Source organism: Tiliqua scincoides, chromosome 10 (genome assembly GCF_035046505.1).
Source record: "Tiliqua scincoides isolate rTilSci1 chromosome 10, rTilSci1.hap2, whole genome shotgun sequence".
NCBI lineage: Eukaryota > Metazoa > Chordata > Lepidosauria > Squamata > Scincidae > Tiliqua > Tiliqua scincoides.
Window position 1 is genome coordinate 10,146,999 of NC_089830.1, and position 24,110 is coordinate 10,171,108.

At 45.1% G+C, this 24,110-nt stretch overlaps 1 protein-coding gene across 2 annotated transcripts in view; it reads right to left on the reverse strand.

Annotated features, from left to right (window-relative positions):
* The window catches only part of FGR (FGR proto-oncogene, Src family tyrosine kinase), an 83,729-nt gene that overhangs the window by 18,880 nt on the left and 40,739 nt on the right, over window positions 1-24,110 (reverse strand). For both annotated transcript variants that reach the window (XM_066639076.1, XM_066639075.1), the window contains exons 2-7: window positions 16,099-16,159; window positions 7,146-7,411; window positions 6,173-6,275; window positions 3,505-3,603; window positions 2,746-2,849; window positions 1,718-1,867 (exon numbers count right to left, since the gene is read on the reverse strand). In XM_066639076.1, the coding sequence (XP_066495173.1) occupies window positions 1,718-1,867; window positions 2,746-2,849; window positions 3,505-3,603; window positions 6,173-6,275; window positions 7,146-7,398 (709 nt within the window). In that variant the 5' untranslated portion in view covers window positions 7,399-7,411; window positions 16,099-16,159. The remainder of the gene's footprint in view (window positions 1-1,717; window positions 1,868-2,745; window positions 2,850-3,504; window positions 3,604-6,172; window positions 6,276-7,145; window positions 7,412-16,098; window positions 16,160-24,110) is intronic.

The window sequence follows — 24,110 nt, forward strand, 5'->3', positions numbered from 1 at the left end:
TGAGTAACAAAGCCAGTTTTTTCCTCTTGGGAGGAAAGGTTAAATGGAAAATCCTCTATAATCACAACTAGTTCTGGTCTGCTAGTGCTCTTAACCTGTGCGATGCTCATAGCTACATGACAGCTTTACATGTTCCTGCAGCCCCTATCCAGTGGCAACCAGCTCTGAGACAGGCAAATACTGTACCTGAGGCTCAATTTGAGACAAAGAGCCTCAGGAATTAGTCCCCAAAGCTGTTTCCAATGCAGAGTCAGCCCAAGATTTGTCAGCCCTTGAGGTGGAGGGCCAAATGCTGGACCCTCTTCCCTGGTGGCATGCCACAATCAGACCTTCCCTAAATTCAAAAAGGAACTGAGGAATAGAATGGAAGAGGAACATAAGAACATAAGAACAGCCCCACTGGATCAGGCCATAGGCCCATCTAGTCCAGCTTCCTGTATCTCACAGCGGCCCACCAAATGCCCCAGGGAGCACACCAGATAACAAGAGACCTCATCCTGGTGCTCTCCCCTACATCTGGCATTCTGACTTAACCCATTCCTAAAATCAGGAGGTTGCGCATACACATCATGGCTTGTACCCCATAATGAATTTTTCCTCCAGAAACTTGTCCTTCCCTTTTAGGAAGTGTGGAGGACAAGAGAGCAATGGGCTAAAAAGTCATAAGAACATAAGGACAGCCCCACTGGATCAGGCCATAGGCCCATCTAGTCCAGCTTCCTGTATCTCACAGCAGCCCCACCAAATGCCCCAGGGAGCACACCTGTTAACAAGAGACCTCATCCTGGTGCCCTCCCTTGCATTTGGCATTCTGACATAGCCCATTTCTAAAATCAGGAGGTTGCACATACACATCATGGCTTGTAACCCATAATGGATTTTTCCTCCAGAAACTTGTCCAATTCCCTATTAAAGGCATCCAGGCCGGATGCCGTCACCACATCCTGTGGCAAGGAGCTCCACAGACCAACCACACACTGAGTAAAGAAATATTTTCTTTCGTCTGTCCTAACTCTTCCAACACTCAATTTTGGTGGATGTCCCCTGGTTCTGGTGTTATGTGAGAGTGTAAAGAGCATCTCTCTAGCCACTTTTTCCTTCCCCTGCATAATTTTGTATGTCTCAATCATGTCCCCCCTCAGGCGTCTCTTTTCTAGGCTGAAGAAGCCCAAATGCCGTAGCGTTTCCTCACAAGGAAGGTGCCCCAGCCCAGCAATCATCTTAGTTGCCCTCTTTTGCACCTTTTCCATTTCCACTATATCCTTTTTGAGATGCACCAACCAGCATCTCCATTACTCTAGCCCACCACCCTCCTCCTCTCCTCAGTTCTGCTTCTTAACTATTCCTTGTTTTCTTTTTGAATCAAAAAAAAGTGGAAGGAGTTGATTGCCTTAGTGGACCTCAGGAATGTGCTGACTGCATTTCCATGCTTAATCTCATCCATGGAAGACAAGAATAAAGGAGACTAGAGTGCCTCTGAGCATGTATATAACCCTACTGATCCCCACTGAGCAATAACAAACAATCCTCCATTTCTGGAGCTAGGAATGAAAGGTTACCAGGACACAATCTTCTGGCAGACTTGAACCCTGGCACCTATATCACTTCCAAATATGAAAGTTGCCATTGCCAAATCCTCACATCCTGAAGGAGGAAGGCACAGGGCCAGAGTTCCCACACATTCATCTTTACTGCCAGCCCCATGCTGCACCCTTACCTATGTAATGCTGGACCAGCTGCTGCACAGTCTCAAACTGGGCCCGTGTTGTGATGTAATAGCCACCGTTGTCCAGTTTCCGGATTTTATAATGCTTGACGTGGTCGCCCTTCACCTCATCCCAGTCACGGATAGACAAGGAGTAGGCACCTGAGAGAAGGCAAGCAGAAGGCAAAGGTGGGAGATGCTGGAGCAAAGCTGAAATTCTTCTTGAACCCTTGATGGTGAAATCCTCTTTCAGAAGCAACATTCTAATGTCATGGCAGGCAGAGCCCAGACCAAGAGGAGAATGCCCAGGATTGATACTGAATTTTTGAGCTTCGTTCCCAGTCTTAGGCTACAATCCTATTCACACTTACCTGGGAGTAAGCCCCACTGACTCTAATGGGTCTTACTTATGAGTAGACATGCATAGGATTGGGCTCTAAGACAAGAGTAATGGCCTTTGTGTTCACATGCTCTCTCTCTCCCACCACAACACTCTGACTGGCAGAAGGGCTAGAAGTTTGAGCCAGACATTTCTCTCTTCAAATGTGCCCCCACACAGAATGGATTCAAACACGGGAGTTGCAATAAAAAGGACCAAAAATGTTGTCAACACCAGTGGTGTAGCAAAGGGAGTCAGGTGGGTTGATTGCCCTGGGGGCCACAGGTGGTACCTTTTGGAGGCATTCTGAGACCCTGGGAAGCCATGCATAGCCTCCCTAAGCCTCGGAAGATTTTAGAAGGCCTGCCATAGAAAGTCACTTCTGGGTTTGCTAAAACTGGAAATGTCTTTCTAAGACCTCCAGCAGGACTTCTGAGGCCCAGGGAGACCACCTCCTGGACACCGGGGAGGGGGTGTGTGTGTTTCTGGGCATCTGGTCCCAGGGGGTGTTAAATTTTTGTGCTCCTGAGTCCTAGATCTCTTAGCTACGCCAATGATCAACACATTGAAAATCTTTGCTTAGCTTGATGCACATAGAGCCTTTGAGAGCATAGCCCCCCCTTGTCTTGCTCTGGCGATATGGGATAGATGGAACTCGTACCTTTAGTGGTCTCACTCTCGCGAATGAGAAAAGTCCCCCGGGGATTGCCATGGCACAGAAGTTGCCTCTCAGCATCCTTGCGGCCAATTTTCCCAAAGTACCACCTAGGAAAGGAGGGCATGCAAAAATGAGGTTCTAAAAAATGACAAAGACTACTCCCACCCAAGCCCCTCCTACAGAGAAGTGGAGCCATTGTGGAAACTGCAAGTAAGTCCTGGGGAAATATTAAGGAGAGGGGGGGGGGGAGGAGATTTGGTTTGAGAAGGACAAAAAGGAAGAGGAGAACAGAATGGGAGAGGAAGCATGGAGAGGAGAGTACAGCATTTCTAACACACTAGCCCACCATATCCTCTCTATTGCTCCATTCCCGTCTTCCTTTTCAAACAGATCACTGAAGAGACTAGCATCAGAGATGCTTTAGCCCACCATTCTCCTTCCACTTCCCCTTCTACTCCTTTCTCCCTTTTCAAATCCAGGGAGCAGGAAGAAGGCAGTGGAGGCAGGCAAGCAGATGGAAGGATATGCTCCCCCTGCCAGACTGCAGCCTGATACTACCACCTCACTAATACTGATCTCATGGATGGGCTGGTCATGAATGAAGACAATATTAGTCATTAGCCATGATGCCTATTAGTCATGATGCTTCCCATTTGAGTGGTATGGTGTTTTGGGGAGAAACCCCACAAAAGGCATGTGTTTTTCCAAAGCAATCCTGTCCCTCAAGCAGCACGCACTCTCTCCAGCTCCTGTCATACTTACTCTTCCGCCTGGATGGAGTCCACAGGTGCCACATAGTTACTGGGGATGTAGCCTGTTGTGCCAGTGCTCAGGGACCGTGCCTCCCACCAGTCGCCCTCCCTGAAGAAAGAAGAGAACAAGAAGGTGAATCTGCCTGCCTTGGAAAGTCTTACCACCTCTGTATCAAAGCACCCAGTTGCAAAACCAGCAATGGTGACAGCGGAAGTCATCAGCTTGGCATCTCTAGCCTTCTGCTGCTGGGACAAAAGACGATTCATCTGAACTTCTGTTCTTTTCAGTTATTCCTCTCTGGGACATAAGAGGGAGGATGTTGATTCATGGGGTTCCTGGAGTGTGTGTGCACATGTGTGATCATGACCATTTATAATTTAGGCTAATGTACTGCTAAAGGCCAAACTAGGGAGGGGAGGTTTTTAGAGCAAAAGGACTGCAAGAGTGGAACAGGCGCTTAACCTCCTCCCTACCTGCAGCTTTTGTCCATACTGTCTTTCCACATTTTTCTTCCCCCCCCCCCATAGCATTTCTTCCCCAAGCATTTCTTCTTTCTTATGGTACCAGAGAAAAGTGCTTGGGGGAGGAGGCTGAGGGGAGGTACACGGAGGGGGCACAGTGCCCACATTGAATCCCACCTCCAGCTTTTTACGTACTTGGGGCAGACGTTGGTTTAGAAGTGTAGAACGTTACTGGTAGAAAGGGGCTTGGAGGTCATCTACTCCAACCTCCTGCTCAGTGCAGGCAACAGCTACAGCAGTCCTGATAGGCAGCTATCCAGCCTCTGCTTGAAAACCTCCCATGAAGGAGAGCTCACAACTGTGAGAGGCAGACCATTGCGGTGCCAGACAGCTCTTACAGTTAAAGAATTCTTCCTCATGTCCAGCCTAAATCTACCCCTTTGTAGTTTCAATCCATTGGTTCTAGTTCCACCTCCAACATAAGTTCCTTTACCCCAAGGAGACCTGGCAGTGCTTCCCTGGCCCCATTGGATGCAACAGCCGCCATTTTGGCGCTGCAGCAGCCCTGGGTGCTAGGAAAGCATAGGATTGGGCTGCCCGTCCCTTAAAGACACACAAAACCGCCTCCCACCCCAGTGGAGATGTGCTAACATTCAGCATTGGTAGACACTAGCCCTACTTGCCAGGATTTATTTATTTGCTGACTTAGGGGCCCAATCCTATCCAAATTTCCAGTACCAGTGCTGCTGTGCCAATGGGGCATGCACTGCATCTTGTGGTGGGGCAGCAGTCACAGAGGTTTCCTTAAAGCACCCATTTTCAACCACTGTGCCATGGCACACTGGTGTGCCGCAAATGGTCCACAGGTGCACCACAGGAATTTGGGGGAAGGTCATTTATTAATAGGGCCAATGGGAGATGTGAGCCCCCACTGGTAGCATGGTGTGCCTTGTCAATTGTCAAAAACCTGGTGGTGTGCCTTGACCATTTTAGTGCCTTGGCAGTGTGCCATGAGATGAAAAAGATTGAAAATCACTGCCTTAAAGTATGGGAACATTAGTTCCCTTACCATGGGGCTGCACTGTGGCTGCACTGGTGCTGGAAAATTGGATAGGATTGGGCCCTTAGGCTACAATCCTATCCATGCTTTCCTGGGAGTAAGCCCCATTGACTATAATGGAACTTACTTCTGAGTAGACGTGCATAGGAGTGGGCTCTTAGAGTCAAAGGGGCTTACTCCCAGGAAAGTATGCAAAGGATCACTGCTTCAATCCTGGCTGGATTTATACCCCGATTCTCCTAATTTGAGATTCTGAGAGCCAAAGTGACTAACTGTCAATATTCAATCATTGCCAAAACATTTCTCCCCTCAGACTCACAAGGTGAAATTTGGAATTCAATATTCAAATACCAAATACCAAACAGAAATTTTACCTCAGAAAGGCAAAATTTTCCTTCCAAAGCCATGGGCAACTTCCCCAGCCCTCAACAGGCAAGACTTGTTTAAAAAAAAAAAGTGGCACAGAGGGGAACACACTGCCGCCACCCCCAGGTAGCATCCTGGGGCATTTGCTCCCCCTAACTTCCCCTAGGTATGCCAGTGGATGATAGGAGTGACTCAACTACCAATTTCCTCCAGTTTGCTCAGGAAAAGAGAGGAAAAAGTGAAATGTAGGGGACTGCACGCTGAATGCTAAACACTAGATGCTACACCCTGGTCAGCCTTCGGGCTTCCCTTACACATGTTTTCCTGACATCTCTTGATGCTGGCAAGCAGCAACTATAACGTCTCATAAGTGGTGAGCTGAAAAGTGCTAAAATTGCACACCACCAGCATCCAATATTGAAACCAAAACTGCAACTGAATTTCAGGTATAAATACTGTGAACACTCGGTGACTATCTGAATGTTCAGAGAGTAACTGTGACTACAACAGAGGGGGATTTTGAAGAGAATCAAGGGAACAAATTTGTCTCTGCTCTAGACATTTTGGCTTGGTTTCTCTAGTCTGATTACACTCAGCAAACAAGTGGGGACAAGGAATGCTTCCACGTTCCACACTTTACGTGCCACATGCATTCAAGCATTCTTGCATGCAAACAGGTTCCACGCATGTCTTGCCAACCTGCCTTGTGATCCAGGCACTAAGCAGACCTGCTTAGCTTCAGCAAATGGTCTGCTGCACAGTCTGGCAAGACCACAGGCCCAGTACTCACGTGTTGTTGATAATGTGAAATTTCTCTCCCTTCGTGAACGTGAGGTCATCCTCTGTCCTGGCTTCGTAATCATACAAGGCAACGAAAAGGGTGATTCCTCCACCTGCGGGGCACGAGTGGGAGAGCACTTAGAACCCAGCAAAAATTGGGCAAACAGTGTCAACTTATGAGAAAACTTGTCCTGGGGGGTACATACCAATCCTGGATAACGTGGCCCACAGCACCCATGGTTCCATTCAACTTGTTGGACAGAAATAGTTTAAGTGCAAAAAACACCCATGGGAAGACGCAACGCACCAAAAATTTGTGAAAGAGCATGGAAATGGAGGTTTGCTCAATCTAATGGAGTCTGGGCTCTGTTTTGCAGCTGCCAGGGCTCCAGTAGGGTCCAACACTGATATCTGCTCTTGAGTCCCCTGGGGAGAATTGTGCCTCATTGCCATTTTGTTAGCAGCCACTATATACTAGCAGTCCTGGAATAGTATCATTCCAGGCAGAACTGGCCCATCCATGAGGCCAACTGAAATGGTTGCCTCAGGTAGCAGCTTGGTGGGGGTGCTCATCTCTGCTTGCCAACTTGCCTCTACTTCTTCTCCTCCTCTCCCTGGATTGGAAAAAGAAGGGGGCAGAGAGGAAGAGGAAATATGTAGGAGAGGAGACTGCTGAGCCAGAACTTTGGAGAGTGGGAGAAGCAGAGGTTGGCACATCATTGGGTAAGGAAGGCAGCATTTGGCATGTCTCAGGTGTCAAGAGGACTTCAGTAGGCCCTAATTCCGGGGTACCAGGGAGAAAATATGACAGCTACCAAATGGCAGCAATATACTCTGACCAGATAAGCTCGCCTGAACCTTAGAGGGGGTCACTCCCAGAGGAGGGAAACCACAAGAGGACAATCACCAGGGGCTCCTGGAAACCTGGAGCTAACCCTCCAACCTTCATCCATCTCAGCTGTAGATGTGCTCAGTTGACTGACCTGCAATCCCACCACCATGCATATGAATGGAAGGAGTGGGGTAGAGTCCAGAGCCCCCTGGAAAGGAAGGTGTGGAAGGTCCAGATGGCCCTTTGAAGTTGTTGAAGTTGGGGATGCATGTGAAGTTGTTGGAGGGGTTCTGTTGGGTGGGGTCAGGATTGTAGCAGGAGCCAGGAGGCGGGTTAGTTGTCCCATCACTGCTGTTGCTCTGGTTCTTATTGGCCCTCTTCTTCTTACATTGCACACAACCCATTGCCGGGCAGCACCTGCAGAACAAAGGGAGAGAAGCACAGGCAATGTGAGGATAGGAAGGGGCTCTGCACAAAAAGAGGAGCATTTTCCAGTTTCAGCAATAAAGGGATTGTGGTGGCTGGGTGTGCATGAGAAGACTCACAGCAAGGTTCAAATGCCTCAGTTTAAATTGGTTTATATACTGTGCTTGAATGGAAAGGATCAGGGCAGAGTAGTTCACTGATGATGATGATGATGATGATGAAACAAATCAAGGAGAAACAATTGGAAAGGATCCCAAAATAGAAAGATCTGGATATTGAAATAGAGTGCATGAGGAGAAGGAAAACAACCACCACCCCATTAGGGCACAATCCTAACCAACTTTCTAGCATTGACTTCGCTGTGCCAATGTGGCGTGCTTTGCTTCCTGCAGTGGGGAGGCAGTCAAGGAGGCTTCCTCAAGGTAAGGGCATATTTGTTCCCTTACCTTGGGGCTGTATTGTGGCTAGGTCAGTGCTATAAAGTTGGTTAGAATTGCGCCCTTAGTGTAGTAGTTTGGGAGTTATACCTGGAAGATCCAGGCTCAAATCCCTGCTCAGTCACGAAGCTTCCTGGGTGACCTTGGGCCAGTCACCAGCCTCACCTACATCACAGGGTTGTTGTGAGGATAAAAGGAGGGGCAGAATTATGGACACCATCCTGAACTTATTGGAAGAAGGGTGTATAAAAAAAGTGAAAAATAAATAAATATTGTCATTGGTGCACTTGGTAAAGTTACGGTTTGCTGGAATCTTGGCAAAGAATACCAACTACCTTCACACTGAAACTCATGAGTTCATGAACCCAGCACACAGCCCAATCCTATCCAAACCCCCTCACAGGGAAAAGAAGACCACAAATGGGCACTGAAACTGGCCTTTCTCCATCACACCACCTGCCTCACTCAGAGAAGAGCTTTGGATGATGGTTGCCTTGAATGGGCAGCGTGCAAAAGGGTGTTTCTTCAATGACCTGCTCTTAGACATATATGTGGATTCATGCAGGAGCAGTCTTTCAGTGGATGTTAGCCAGGACAGAACCTCCATGTTTAGGGGAGTGTACCTCTGAGTGCCAGATGCTGGGGGCAGCATAAAGGAAGGTTACTGCCTTCCAAGTCCCATTTGTTCGACTTCCCTGAGGCATCTTGTCGACCATGGCATGCCACTGGCTGCCCTAGAGAGAGACTGAATCTGAACTAGTGGGGCTCTCATTTGGGTTCGCGTTCAAGACCAAGCTGCAGAAACAAAACCAGTACATGTAAAGAGCATTTTATATGCTCCCGAAGAATACTTAATTGTGGTCTGAAGCAGCAGTGTGTGTGTGGGACGCGTGGCTCCCCACCTCCTGAAATGACAACACTGACTGTGAGCAATTTTGAGAGGTAGAGGCATGGTTTTAAAGTACCGCAGTGTTACTTCATTGCACACCAGGGTAGGCAGAACTCAGCATCCATGGGATGCTGTGCATTTGTGTGTGTGCAAAAAAAGAGAGGGAGACGGCACAATTCAATATGAAGCTTGAGGGAGCAGGCAGGGGAGGAAAAGAAAGGGCACTGGCTGGCTTTGTTCTTCTCAAGGACCATCAAATGCAGTTTTTCACTCTTCCTCCCTGCCACATGCTGGTTGCATGGCAACATACTGGGAATGTCAGCCAAAGGGAAGGCATATGTTGGGAGATGAGGTAGGAAATGGAGTCCAAAGGCCAGCAGATTACAGAGAAAGGGACCAGGCTATGCAACAGCTATCTCCTCTCCCCACTCCCCAAGATAACTTCCGACTGTCCATCTATGGAGCAAGGGTCAATAGGGTCACCAGAAGTTTTGTAGGGGCATCTCAGAGCCTGGATGAGGAGGTCAGCACATCCTGCAGAACAACAGGGCTGGGTGAAAATGCATGCTTTCCACAGGCTGCCACAAAAGACAGACAAGACTGAGGTGCGTGGCCCCTGTGTCGGGAAGCGGGGATGATTTGTTCCTCACCCAAGGCACGGTTCACTGCACGCCCCCTTTGTGGTGAGAGTGCCAGGACATGATCACGCTGCCATGGAAACTTCTGAGGAATGGAAGTGGCTGTTTCAGGCAAGGCACTGGAAGAAGAACCCACTGACAGCGGAAGGCGGGGAGATACTGTACAACAGGCTTTCCTAATTGGTCTCATACATTCAGTGAGGTGCAAATCTTTGTCGAGATGACTAAGGGGATGTTAACATGCATCATTTCTGGGGCCAGCATCAACCTGGGGTGCCTAAATTTGATTGATTCCTCTGTTGGCTGCATAAAGATCAAGGAGCATGAGAATGCCACTGGCCTACATTTTTTGGAGGTAGCACACAGGGGAAGTGGAGCGGTTTGTCAGCTAGATGACCTTGCCCGGCATCCAGGGGACATAACTGAAGGCCTTCTGATCTCTGACGGCCATCTGGAGGACAGACACAGTCAAGAACAGGGAGAAAGGAACGAAGCAGCAGACATTCAAAATGAACATTAGAAAATCATATCTTATTCCATTCTTGGTGCTCTTGGCGTGCTGATCTAAGACACACATGCATGCATGAGTAAGTTTGGGGGAGAAATTTTAATGTGTTCAGAACAGCAAAAAAAAAGCCACCCCCCCCCCAAAAAAAACCCCTATGTTTGGCCCTGATGTTGTCTCCTGTCTTTAGAAAGCAAACCCTTCTTCTTTTTGTGGAAGAAAGAAAGAGCAGGGCTGTATCCAGACACCGCCTTAGGCACAGTCTGGTGCCACAAGTAGTAGAGGCATGAAGATGGTAGGAGGGGAGAGCACACAGGCAAAGGGGGGTGATTCTATTAATTCAGAGTGACAGAGACGTCAGAGCCACCTGCCAGTGGCAGCCCAGGGTTAGTGGGACAGTTGAGAGCAAGAGATGAGTGGGTAGCGGGTGCCTGAACAAGCAGAGGCAATAACCTTGCCCCCCTCCATCTGCAATCCTATTAATACTTTGTCTCCAGAGATTCCCCACAATCGGCAAGCAGGAAGGCTTGTCTGAGATCTCTCCAACCGTATTTAAATAACTATAGCTACACACACAAGAAATAAACAGAAAAATAAAAATACCGTATGATCAAACAAGCATTTAATCAGCAAGTTAATCAGCAGCACAGTCCAGCTAAGAGTTGGGAAGTAGAAGGATCAACTGAAGGCCAGCTGACACAAAAAGGCTGGGCACTCCCATGTGGAAGTATGTTCCATAGGCCAGGTGCCACTACAGAAAAAGCTGTGTTGGAAATTGCCATCTATTGAATGTCAAGATCAGGGGTGTCCAAAGTTTTTGGCAGGAGGCCACATCATCTCTCTGACACTGTGTCAGGGGCCGGGAAAATAATTTACATTTCAAATTTGAATAAATTTACATAAATGAATATATTAGATGGAACTTATATGAACGAATGAAGGTCTTGCAATAGCTCAAGATACGTATATAAAAGGTGTTGCACAAAGCAAGGCCAGTCTTTCCTTTGCTGCCGCTGCTGCATCACAGTTGTGAAATAGCAAACAGTGGAGGGAGCACTCGTCCCACAGTTCATGTGAGAGGTTGAACAGTTCACCATCATGCTGAGAGCAGTTGCATCAGGCCAGCATGGGCTCTAGCAGGTCTCTGGAGGGCCAGAGGCTCATTGGAGACTGGGGGCTCCCTGACGGCCGGATTGGGAGTCCTCGAAGGCTGCAAGTGGCCCCAGGACTGGGGTTTGGGCACCCCTGGTCTAGATGATGGTACCTGCAACTGTGCAATCTGTGATGATCTCACAGGATAGTCAGACTCATAAGGGAAGAGCAAACAAGGTCCAGGATCCACACAGGGGAAAACCGGTCCTATATTTATGGTTGCTGAGTATGTGTGTGCAGGATGTAGCAGCTCTTTTCTAACTAGCCAAAGAGATGCCTTGTCCCTGTCTTATAACCTGTGACCTCACGATGGCCTCTGCACCCAGCAGCCGTTTTGTGGCTTTGACATGCACAAATGTGACAATCCCTCCAGCTGTGTTCCAATGAAGAAACTGCTGATTTTGAGGGCATTCAGCTCTGTGCCCAGAGTAGAGACGGCAAAAAATAAAGCATAAAAAATAAACAGGGATTTTGTGGTTTCTTGGTCAATCTATTGTTCCAAGTGCTCTGAAGTGTATTACAGATTGTTCCACATATTTTGGTGGTGGAGGGACAACAGATATTGAGAATCAGTGTGACACAGTAGTGAGGTCAGAGGTGTAACTAGAGTGGAGCCAGAGGGGCATCTACCCTGGGCACTACACCAAGGGGGGCACAATGTGCAAGACAGTCACTTCTGGGTTCTTCCTGGAGGAAGAGGCACTGGTAGCTTCATGCCAGTGCCTCCTCTTCTGGGGAGAACCCGGAAGTGACATCACAATATCATACCCAGGTGCCAGGGCTTCTTGTAACACCTTTGGGTGAGCTGTGCAATGAGGACTAGGTAAACCTGGGTTCAAATCCTTGTTTAGCCATGACATTCATTAGTCATCCTAGAGTTAATTGGTCTGTCTCTGAGCCCCACCTACCTCACAGGATGGGGGGGGATAAACAAAGAGGATGAGAGCCTTGTATGCCACCTTGGGTGTTTCAGAGGAATGGTGGAACATAAATGTAATAAAAAAGTAAAAAAATGGGGGGGGCGGATAAGAAAGAAGTCTGACAAACAACAGGGGGGAAACTTTTGCTGTATTTATTTTATGCTTGTTGCATCCTAAAGATTCAGAAGGGGGGAAATGCTTTTTAGAAACTAATAAAAATGACAAATACAGAAAGTTTCTTTAAACACAAGGCAGAACAGCCATAGACCTTCTTAGACCACTGAGAAGATGCAGGTGCTTAACGCATGCCAAAAGACAATTTCAACCATTTCCATTAGTCATCAGAGAGGTTCTTCAAAACCAAAATGGGCTGGTTTTGGGGGCCAGCCTATCTATGAAGTCAACTAAAGCAGTTGTCTCAGGTAGAAGATTGGCAGCCAACTCCACTGCTGAGTCTGACTCCTCTTTTAACCCTGGATTGGAAAGGAAGGGGAGAACAAAGCAGAAGAGGACTGCAACGCTATAGCCTGTCAACAATGGCATCGCTAGGGGAGTGTGGGGATGCAGACTGCACTGGGTGAAGCACTTTAAGGGGTGGTGGTGACACCACTACTGGCCAAAATTGTGAAATGTTGGTATTTTTGAATAATACCATCATGTTGTATATTGTCCGATGCAGAATGCAATGAAACAAATCACATTTAAATATCTCTATTCTATCATAAGAACATAAGAACATAAGAACAGCCCCACTGGATCAGGCCATAGGCCCATCTAGTCCAGCTTCCTGTATCTCACAGCGGCCCACCAAATGCCCCAGGGAGCACACCAGATAACAAGAGACCTCATCCTGGTGCCCTCCCCTACATCTGGCATTCTGACATAACCCATTTCTAAAATCAGGAGGTTGCGCATACACATCATGGCTTGTACCCCGTAATGGATTTTTGGACTCCAGAAACTTGTCCAATCCCCTTTTAAAGGCATCTAGGCTAGACGCCAGCACCACATTCTGTGGCAAGGAGTTCCACAGACTGACCACACGCTGAGTAAAGAAATATTTTCTTTTGTCTGTCCTAACCCGCCCAACACTCAATTTTAGTGGATGTCCCCTGGTTCTGGTGTTATGTGAGAGTGTTAAGAGCATCTCCCTATCCACTCTGTCCATCCCCTGCATAATTTTGTATGTCTCAATCATGTCCCCCCTCAAGCGCCTCTTTTCTAGGCTGAAGAGGCCCAAACGCCGTAGCCTTTCCTCATAAGGAAGGTGCCCCAGCCCCGTAATCATCTTAGTCACTCTCTTTTGCACCTTTTCCATTTTCACTACGTCTTTTTTGAGATGCGGCGACCAGAATTGGACACAATACTCCAGGTGTGGCCTTACCATAGATTTGTACAACGGCATTATAATACTAGCCGTTTTGTTCTCAATACCCTTCCTAATTATCCCAAGCATAGAATTGGCCTTCTTCACTGCCGCCGCACATTGGGTCGACACTTTCATCGACCACCCCAAGATCTCTCTCCTGATCTGTCACAGACAGCTCAGAACCCATCAGCCTATATGTGAAGTTTTGATTTTTTGCCCCAATGTGCATGACTTTACACTTACTGACATTGAAGCGCATCTGCCATTTTGCTGCCCATTCTGCCAGTCTGGAGAGATCCTTCTGGAGCTCCTCACAATCACTTCTGGTCTTTACCACTCGGAAAAGTTTGGTGTCATCTGCAAACTTAGCCACTTCACTGCTCAACCCTGTCTCCAGGTCATTTATGAAGAGGTTGAAAAGCACCGGTCCCAGGACAGATCCTTGGGGCACACCGCTTTTCACCTCTCTCCATTGTGAAAATTGCCCATTGACACCCACTCTCTGCTTCCTGGCCTCCAACCAGTTCTCAATCCACGAGAGGACCTGTCCTCTAATTCCCTGACTGTGGAGTTTTTTCAGTAGCCTTTGGTGAGGGACCGTGTCAAACGCCTTCTGAAAGTCCAGATATATAATGTCCACGGGTTCTCCCGCATCCACATGCCTGTTGACCTTTTCAAAGAATTCTATAAGGTTTGTGAGGCAAGACTTACCCTTACAGAAGCCATGCTGACTCTCCCTCAGCAAGGCCTGTTCGTCTATGTGTTTTGAGATCCTATCTTTGATGAGGCATTCCACCATCTTACCCGGTATGGATGTTAGGCTGACCGGCCTATAGTTTCCCGGGTCCCCCCTCTTTCCCTTTTTCCCTTTTCCCCCATTTGGTCATATCAAATGTTATGACCAAATAATCAGAAAAGGAAAACACAACTGCCTTATGTAACAAAAAGTGGATTTTCTTAACTCAAAACTAACCACTGGGATTGATTGTTCTAAGAAACAATGAGATGCTTTAATGATACACAAGGGGACCCACAAGGTGCTAGTATGAGTCAGCTCTCATTTCCATGGATCAGAGTGAACACCAGAACTCTTATTCAGTTGTGTGAGTGTCATCAAGTTGGCCACTTGTTTTTTGTTGGGTATTGATTTGTTGGGTGACCTGCATTGTTCTATGTTTAAAGTTTAAAGTTAATGGGGTTTATACCACCCCTAGTGATGCCACTGCATTTAGGTTCTGTGTATGATATTGTAATTTATTCTGTACAATCTGGTACAGAAGGAGGTCCATCATGGGGGTGACACAATGAGCTGTTGCACCAGGTGATGCCTCTGCTTGTCACTCTCCCCTCTGCCACACTTCCTCTTTGATTCCAACCCCCTCAATCCTTTTCAGAGTGGGAGGAATAGAGGCTGGAACATCTCCAAGGAAGGGGGGCAGCATTTGGCATGCTACTTCTCATGCCAGAAAGTCCTGAGTTGATTCTGACATCTTGTTTGGCAGGCTTCTTTCAGCCCATGCTCTTTTAACCCCACCCCACCCCCATTGATCTCACCAGCCCCCCTCCCCTACATTCACCTCCATCTAAGTCTAGTGAAAGCATATCAGGACTGCAGGTTTGCTTGAAGGACTCTGGCAAGAGGGTGGGAATATGTTAGGCATAACCATCAATCTAGGCTTGAAAGATGCAGCACTACGTGGGAGGCGTGAATGGAAGCTTTGGTGGGGAAATGGCTTGAAATAAAAAAGGGAAGTGTTTTATATTAAAACCCAGCAGCCTGCAAATGCCTCTTAGCTTGGAGAAGCACCATTGTTAGAAAAGTTCAGATCCAGCAAGCATGCTGGAGCTGCCCCCACAAATCCATTTTCCGAGGCCAGAAGGACATATCAAGGCGGTAGACCTCTGTAGACCAAGTTGCCGCATTTAGTGGAAACTTGAGTGTTCACCATATAGCTGCAATGAAGCCACATTTGCAACAGAGAAGTAGGTGGAAGTAGAAGTTGTGCTTTATCCTCCCCTCTGCTGAACTTTTGCCTCTGCTTCCCTTTAGCTGCTTCCCTACCTACCTGAGGTTCCGGTTACATTGTGGGGGGAAAGTGGCTATGAGAGATTGTTGGGGTAAGCAATGAGCACAGTCAGGCTGAGGCACTTGCTAGACACTTAGCAGCAAACTGCCAGCCTGGACACGATGCCTACTGTGTGATCGGGCTGTAAGGCTGATTTTTCAAAAGCAGTCATGTAGGGCTCAAATTATAACTAAGACTATGGGGGGGGGGAAGGGTTCAAGTCCCCCTTGCAATGGCCAGACACGATGGTTATTTACACTTGAAAAAGTCAAGGTTGCAGGCTCCAATCACACCATGGTGCTGGCTCTTCTGGAACAGGGGTGTTTTCAGTTTCCTGATGTGGCATGCCCTTTACCAGATGATGTGCCAGCCTCTGCTCCATCTACTCTCCAATGTTCCAGCTCAGCATTTCTCCCCTCCACACTTCCTTTTCTGCGTCCCATCCAGAAAGTGGAAGGAGGAAGAGGAGCAGTGGAGGCAAGTGGGCAAACAGGGATAGGTACCCCACACCATCAATCTGCTGCCTGATGCAACAGCTTCAGTTGGTCTCATGGATGGGCCAGCCCTATCCTGGAGTCTCAGTACTGGTTCTTTCCCCACCTAGTTTTGGAAAGAGATTCATTCCTGTTGTTTTGCTTTTGTTTTCAATGAGCAGTGATATGCAAGATGCTGTTCCTACCCATCCATTACTTTGGCACTCACCCAGGTGGCAAGTCAGGTCAGTGCAGTTGCTTCATGATTCTTTCTTGATAAGAACAAGTATCTAGCAGACAAAAACAGAAAGAGAAAGGCACAGTTGTGAGTCAGATACTAAACAGTAGAACACATCTGTTTCTGAACAGCACCTTCAGACAGAAGGAACATGTATTTCAAGAGACTCCAAAGAATCTCTCTGTCTCAAACACACACACACAAGTATGCATCTTAAGAGGATCTTACAAGCAAGGCTGTTCATGCAGTCTACAGTGTTCCACAGTTATGCATGAAGTGAACAAAAAAAGTTGGGGAAATAGGGGGGAAGGGGACACATGTTTCCCAGAAACCTGGTCCAGGTTGTTCTGCTGCAAATGCCACTTCCTTACCCAGTAGAATGCCAACCTCTGCTTTCCCCTCCTTCTCCACTCCTACTCCTGCCCCCTGGATTTGAAAAGGAAGAGGGCAATAGCATGAAAGAGGAAGCATGGCAGAGACAAATTGGAGACTCTCCTCCATACTTCCTGATCCATTTCATTCCCTTCTTTCTTTTTTGAATCCAGAGAGTAGAAGGAGGGCAGACTTCCACGGGGCACATGGGTCTTGGATTCACCCTGAAGTTGTGGCAAAACTGAGGTTACCAGAAAGAGCATCCATGCATCCTTATTTGATATGACAGTAAGATCACAATCCGGTGCTTGTCTACTCAGAAGTGCCATTGGCTTACTCTCAGGAAAGCATGCAAAGGATTGCAGACTAAGACATGTTGGATCTTGCCCAGTATTGGGCCTATGTTACCCAAGTTCACTGCTGAGCCACAAATTCCTTTGAGCAATGGTTAGTCCGGGATCACCTCTTCTTTTCTCCCTCTCTATTCTTGATGGAGGGATAGAAGAGATATTGTTTGCCATTATTTTTTCCCCTCATTGAGTAAATGCATTTGTCTGTACTGTGGGACCACCAGGGCTGAATTTCAACTTAAGAACATAAGAAGAGCTCCGCTGGATCAGGCCATAGGCCCATCTAGTCCAGCTTCCTGTATCTCACAGCAGCCCACCAAATGCCCCAGGGAGCACACAAGAAAGTAAGAGACCTGCATCCTGGTGCCCTCCCTTGCATTTGGCATTCTGATATAGCCCATTTCTAAAATCAGGAGGTTGCACATACACATCATGGTTTGTAACCCGTGATGGATTTTTCCTCCAGAACTTTGTCCAATCCCTTTTTAAAAGTGTCTAAGCCCGATGCCATCACCACAGCCTGTGGCAAGGAGTTCCACAGACCAACTACACGCCGAGTAAAGAAATATTTTCTTTTGTCTGTCCTAGCTCTCCCAACACTCAATTTTAGTGAAAGTCCCCTGGTTCTGGTGTTGTGTGAGAGGGAAAAGAGCATCTCTCTATCCACATTATCCAACCACTGCATAGTTTTGTATGTCTCAATCATGTCCCCCCTCAGGCACCTCTTTTCTAGACTGAAGGTGGCCAGCCAGTGGAGTCACTAGGGTTTGTGTCACGTAGTGCAGGAGGCCAGAACGTCACTTCAACGATGGACCTCCTCCCATGCAGTGGGCGTGGCAACACCCTGAGTGGTGGGCATGGTGATGCACCATCACTCCACTCCCACTGGTTTTTTTTGGCTACAATGTTTGAGAGAATACAGATATTTTAATGTGGTTTATTTCATTGCATTCTGCATGTAATTACGCATTGAATGATATATAAAATGAAGGTATTATTCAAAAATACCAAGATTGAAAAAATTTTGGCCACTAGTGGTGTCACCCCCCCCCTGTGGGTGCCACCCGGTGTGGCTCACACCCCCGCAATTCCCTAGCGACGCCGCTTTGGCCAGCCTCTCTTTTCACTGGCTCTCCTTCTAGTGTGAGAGCTGGCGTAATGACTCAATGGTGGAAGACCACACTCTGTACATGTTCAGTGGTGCTGTCTTATTCCTTCACATGTTTCAAAGACAACCTCCTTGGCAGGCACTGACAAGAGATTCAGTAGCTATATCCTCCTGCTGACTCAGTTTTTTTTTTTTTTTGTATTAGCTCTCCTTTTGCATCTTTATAAGGAGCTGGGCCCATAGATGCCAGAAGCCATATGACATGAACGGGCTTCAGTTGCTAAATTTCCATACATCAAGGTGCTGTCAAAGGCGCAGGAGGAGAGCCAATACATAAAAATTGAATCAGCAGGAGGACTTAGCACCAGAATCTGTTATCAGTGCCAAGGGGTAGCCTTTGAAGCATGTGTACTAGGAAATCAGATGGCACCACTGAACATGTGAAGAGTGCTGTTCCTCCACCACTGAGTCACTAAGTTCATTCTCACATGGCTTAGAGTGTGAATTTCTAGTAGCTCTTATTAAAAAAGTTAAGCACAGGAAACAGCAGCCTAGCATTCTACAGCATACGCACTCCACTCTGTGGGGCTTTGGGGACAAGACTAACCACTGCGGAGCTTTCCAGTCACTAGTTCTGTGGTTGGTGCTAGACTCAGCAGATGAGCAGCTCTGGAGTAGGAGAGTACCTGACTCTGGAAAGGTTGCCCATACCTCCTCACTTCTTGGGAAAGAAGAATTAAAACAATGCTTTTGGTCACCGTTTCTCATCACTTGATGTCAGTGGCTGTAAACAGGATCATCGGCTTAGGGCTTCTTTGTTCTATACACTTCTTATTCCATGTAACTAAAAAAGAGTCAGTGCACCCTCTCCCTACCATCAAATGGCATGACCCCCTGTTCAGGGCCCTTGGAGATTGTTTCCCTCTCTGTTTTACCATCAGGCTGAATGCCGGCCAGGCAGGCATCACCCCCTGTCTTTGTCTCATGCCAGTTGATCTGTGAAATGATTTTCAATGGTGGGTGCCATAACACAATGGGAGCAAAAAATGATGGGCTACATTGGACATGTCCTGGCTCAAGGGCATTGCGTGCCCTTCACAGTAGCCCAAAAGGCAATAACAGGGGGGAGAGACTTTCAGGCCAGGGAGTCAGCACCAGTTAAGGCCACGAAGGACCAGCAGCCATCACACTGAGCAGCAGCAGTAGCCAAGGAAACACAACCAAGGCTTGGTGCCCTGCCATCTGTGTCTGGTTGCAAAATCTACTGATTTCTTCAGTCGGATCAGAGCTTTGCAGCCCCTGTTCCTTGTCCCTGAGCTGTCCCCAAGTCCACAACCAGGTTCACACAAGCTGCTTTTATGCAAGTATTCACTTTAGGAAAACTGTGTACCTCAGGAGACAGAAATCATACAAAGAAATCTATACAGATACACATTTCTGAGCCATTTCTGCAACCACCATAGCATCTGAAAGTGCAGCCATCACTGGAAAGAAACTGCAGCAAAACTACACAGAAATGATGTCCATTTCTATGGTTCTTTCTTAGGCATTGGTGACATAGGAGGAAAAAAAAAACTCCAAGTCTCTCAAAACTTCTCATCTCTGGTTACCTAAAGGTAATTCTTGACATGCCACAGGTGAGCAGGTCAGTGACTGTTTACAATCATGCTTGAACTGTTTTTACCTGGAGCTCCAAAAGTTGCATCCATTAAATCAATCATTTTCATGCCAAATGGGGAATGAGACAACTACCTTTATCCAAAGCAAGGAGCCAAAATATTAAAAATCAAGTTGGCACTCTGGTTCTGATTGATTTTGTGTTCACTCCCTGGTTCATGTTCAGTTTGAACACTGACTTTTAAAAAATGGTTTGGTAACTGGTTGAGAACCTTTCAAACAGTTTTGATATACTTTGTGCAGAATACTTTTAAAGTTTTTTTGTCTGCAAGGTAATTCTATTAAATGAAACAAATTTATTATTGGTCCATATAAGCCATTTTTTAACAGTTTTCAGCAAAATAATAATTGAATGGGAGGAGTAAAGGTTCCTTTTTAAAACGTCATTTTATTTTTAAAAGATTTTAACAAAAGAATGTTCTTCAGATATAACAGAATTTTTTTTTTTTTTTTTATTTACTTACTTTAAGACATGGGTACAGGAAAAATCACAAACATATATGTACAGGGTAATACACAAGGGAAAAAACACCAGGAAATCGCAGAACTGTAGCCGATACTCTTATGTTTCCCTACCTATCATCCTTGAATAACTTATTGTTTATCTAACCACTCATACAATGGTTTCCACAATTTCTGTATTCTCTCTATTTCGCCATCTCCCAATCTTTCCGTCAATACATCTATTTCAACCATCTCATATAATTTCTCAATCCACATCTCTACAGTGGGAGTATCAGGGTTCTTCCACAATCTAGCATACACCAATCTCGCTGCAGTAATTGCATACAACAAAATATGTTTAAGATCATTGTTATAACTTTCAGGAAAAATACTCAAGAGAAACAGTTCTGGTTGGAAATGTATTTCACAATTAAAAATAATTTGAATAGTTCTATATATTTTTTGCCAAAAATTTTTGGCCTTAGGGCAAAGCCACCACATATGATAAAAAAAACCTTTCACCTCTTTGCATTTCCAACACTTATCGCATGTGCCGGGATACATTTTTGCTAATCTATCTGGAGACAGGTACCATCTATAAAACATTTTGTATATGTTTTCTTTCATTGTTACTGCCTTAATTATCTTCATATTTCTCTTCCAAAGCTGGTCCCAATTATTCATTGTTATATTATGTCCAATATTTTTTGCCCATATAATCATTACCTCTTTTACCGATTCGTCTACCATTTCCATACTCAACAAATATTGATACATCCTTCTGATATAATTTTGCTCATTTGATAAAAATATTTTATCAAATTCCGTCTCCTCTGGGTAGATTCCTTCTTTTTTATCTTTCAACCATCTTGTTTTAATCTGTAACTCCGTCAACCAATCCAGTTCAATCCCTTTCTCCCACAATACCTCTTTTGAGTACATAACTGCTTTCTCATCTAATAATTCATCATATCTCCTATTCTGTGAACCTCGCAACCACATTGGCCTAGTATCAATTTCTAACGGTTTCACCCATCTTGGAATCTTCTCGTAAACTTTATATCTGATTTGTTCCCAGACAAACAACAATGCTCTTCTTATCAGATGTTGTTTAAAGTAACTATGATATTTGGCTTTATCATAAATCAAAAAGGCATGTGGACCAACCTGCAAATCGTGTAGTTCTAATTTTAACTCTCTAGATTTTTCGGCTTCTGCCCAATCCTTTATCCAATTTAATGCCGCTGCATAGTAATAAATTTCCCAATTTGGCATTCCGAAACCAGCTCGTTCTTTCACATCTTGTAATAATTTCATCTTTATTCTAGCTTTATTTCTAGTTCCAAGAAAATCCATCTAGAGAGGAATTAGTTGCGAATATACAGAAACTTCAACATGAGATCAGAATCATACAAACGGAAGAAATGGAGAGAAAATTAAGATTAATTAAACAGAATTATTTTGAAAACGCTAATAAACCTGGAAGATGGCTGGCACACAGGCTGAAAAAAGAACGACAGAGGAACTTTATAAATAGTTTGATAGATGAAAATGGAATTGAGAAATACAAATCCTCAGAAGTTAAACTTATTATTGAAAATTTTTTTCAACAATTATACAAGAAATATAATGTAGATCCGGACCTGCAAATGGATTATTTATTAAAAAACAATATGCTAAAATTGACATCAGAACAGAAACTAATTTTAGATCAAAAAATTTCCATGCAAGAACTATCAGAAGCAATCAAAAGACAGAAAAATCAGAAATCTCCCGGACCAGATGCCATTCCAGCAGAATATTATAAATTATTTGAAGAGACGATACAATTACCATTTAAGAATCTGGTTAATGATATATGGGAAACAGGAAATATTCCAGATTCATGGACAGAAGCTTTAATTACGTTAATACATAAACAAGGAACAGAAAAGAAAGAAATTAGAAATTATAGGCCAATTTCTCTTTTGAATACAGACTACAAGGTTTTTGCATCAATATTGGCTGGAAGATTAAAGAGAGTTCTGCTGCAAATAATACACCAAGATCAAACGGGCTTCTTGCCAAAACGACACTTAAAAGATAATGTGAGAGTTATTATTAATATAATAGAATATTTTGAGGCACACTCAGAGAAAAAATTAGGATTAATTTTCGTAGATGCGCATAAAGCATTTGATAGAGTAAATTGGAACTTTATGATTCAACAAATGTACCAGATGAACTTTGGGCCAAAGTTTATAAGGGTTATAGAGAAGATATATACCAAACAAACGGCAAGAATAAAGATAAATGGTGACATAACAAGAATGATAGAAATCCAGCAGGGAACAAGACAAGGATGCCCTCTATCTCCATTACTGTTTATTATAACTCTGGAAATATTAAACAATATAGTAAGAAGAGATGAAAGAATTGTGGGAGTGAAGGTCCAAAATGAAGAATTTAAAATTCAAGCTTATGCAGACGATCTCACTTTTATCTTGGAGAATCCAACCCAGTCTTTAAAATATTTGATAGAGAATCTGACAGAATACGGTAAAATGGCAGGATTGAGGATAAATTATGATAAAACGAAAATATTAGTGAAAAATATGAGAAAACAAGAGAAACAGCAACTACAGGAATTTGGTATTAATATCACAAAGAAAGTTAAATATTTGGGAATTACTGTATCAGATAAATGTAGTGAGTTGATGGAAAATAATTATCTAAAGTTAATGATGGAGATTAAGAAAGACATAAAAAGATGGAATGGATTAAATTTATCATTGTTGGGTAGAATAGCAACAGTTAAGTCAAATGTGCTGCCAAGAATATTATTCTTATTTCAGACAATCCCAATTTTATTAAAAAAAGGTGTTTTTTCAAGATTTGAATAAAATGATGGCTAATTTCATTTGGCAAGGGATATAACAGAATTTTTAACAAAAAGAATAAAGGAGTAACACTAAACACTATCATTTCGTCGCAAACTAGATGCCTGATTACTGAACCAATGACCAAATTTTGTGTGAAAGGGTTCAATTACAATTTAGTATCAATGCAACTAAGATTTTGGGTTTGGATTCAGTTCCAACACACACACACCTCCAAAAATCACCACCTCTCTGAACTGGCTTCTGGATATAAGATCTGGTTCTATTCATCTCCTTGATTCAAACCACAATAGCCTGATTCAAAGCACAACATACAGACCTACTTTGCACTTCCCCTAGCATGGATTGTCATGAAATTTTGGTCAAGTAGAGCCAGACCAAAACAAAGTGGTTGAAAGGAAGGAGATAGCAGCTGTCTACCTCTGACTGAGTGGGTGCCTTTTGTTCCAACCCAAGGCCAAGGCTCCAACCCAAAATTCCTAAACTCAGAGTGCCTCTGCTGAAGACCTGCTATATTTCTCTTTTCACCTGCCCAGCGTCCAAGAGAAGTGCTCTTCTTAGGCTCTGGAACCCACCTGAATGAAAGCAACTTTCCATAGGCTCCAGTAAAGATCTTTCTCAGCCTTGCTATTGGAGATCCTTTTAACTGGAGATGCCAGGTTTAGGACCTTCTCTGTCACCAAGCGCTAGACCCAGCTGACATGAAATTTCTCCTCCTGGACCAGGCGGCATGTGTCTACAGAGTCACAGGGCAGTCCAGCCTTGCAGTATAGCAAGATTAGAACTGAGCTGACTATACAGATTACCGTTCCTTGAGTCATGATCTGCTGAGCAAACTTCTCCATTTTACAACTGTCACTAGGTTGTGCCTGTATAAGCATAGCTGGGAAACATGAAGTGAAAAAGCCAATCTCCTCCATTTAGCTGCCCCTGTTGCCACGTAAGAAAGCCGTGGATTTTGCAACATTGCAAACCCACAGGAAAAAAAAAAACAACACTATATGCTGAGTCCCCTTTGGTCTCAGACAGCGTGGCAAGTCTCCTTAAGCGCAACCCATCCATGCCAAAATCCACTATGACAACACAAAAATAACCCTGGTGGTTTCATCTGTTTGTGTTTCATCTTCACTTTCAGATCTCCATTTGTGCTTTCTGGTTAGTGAGCACAAGCAT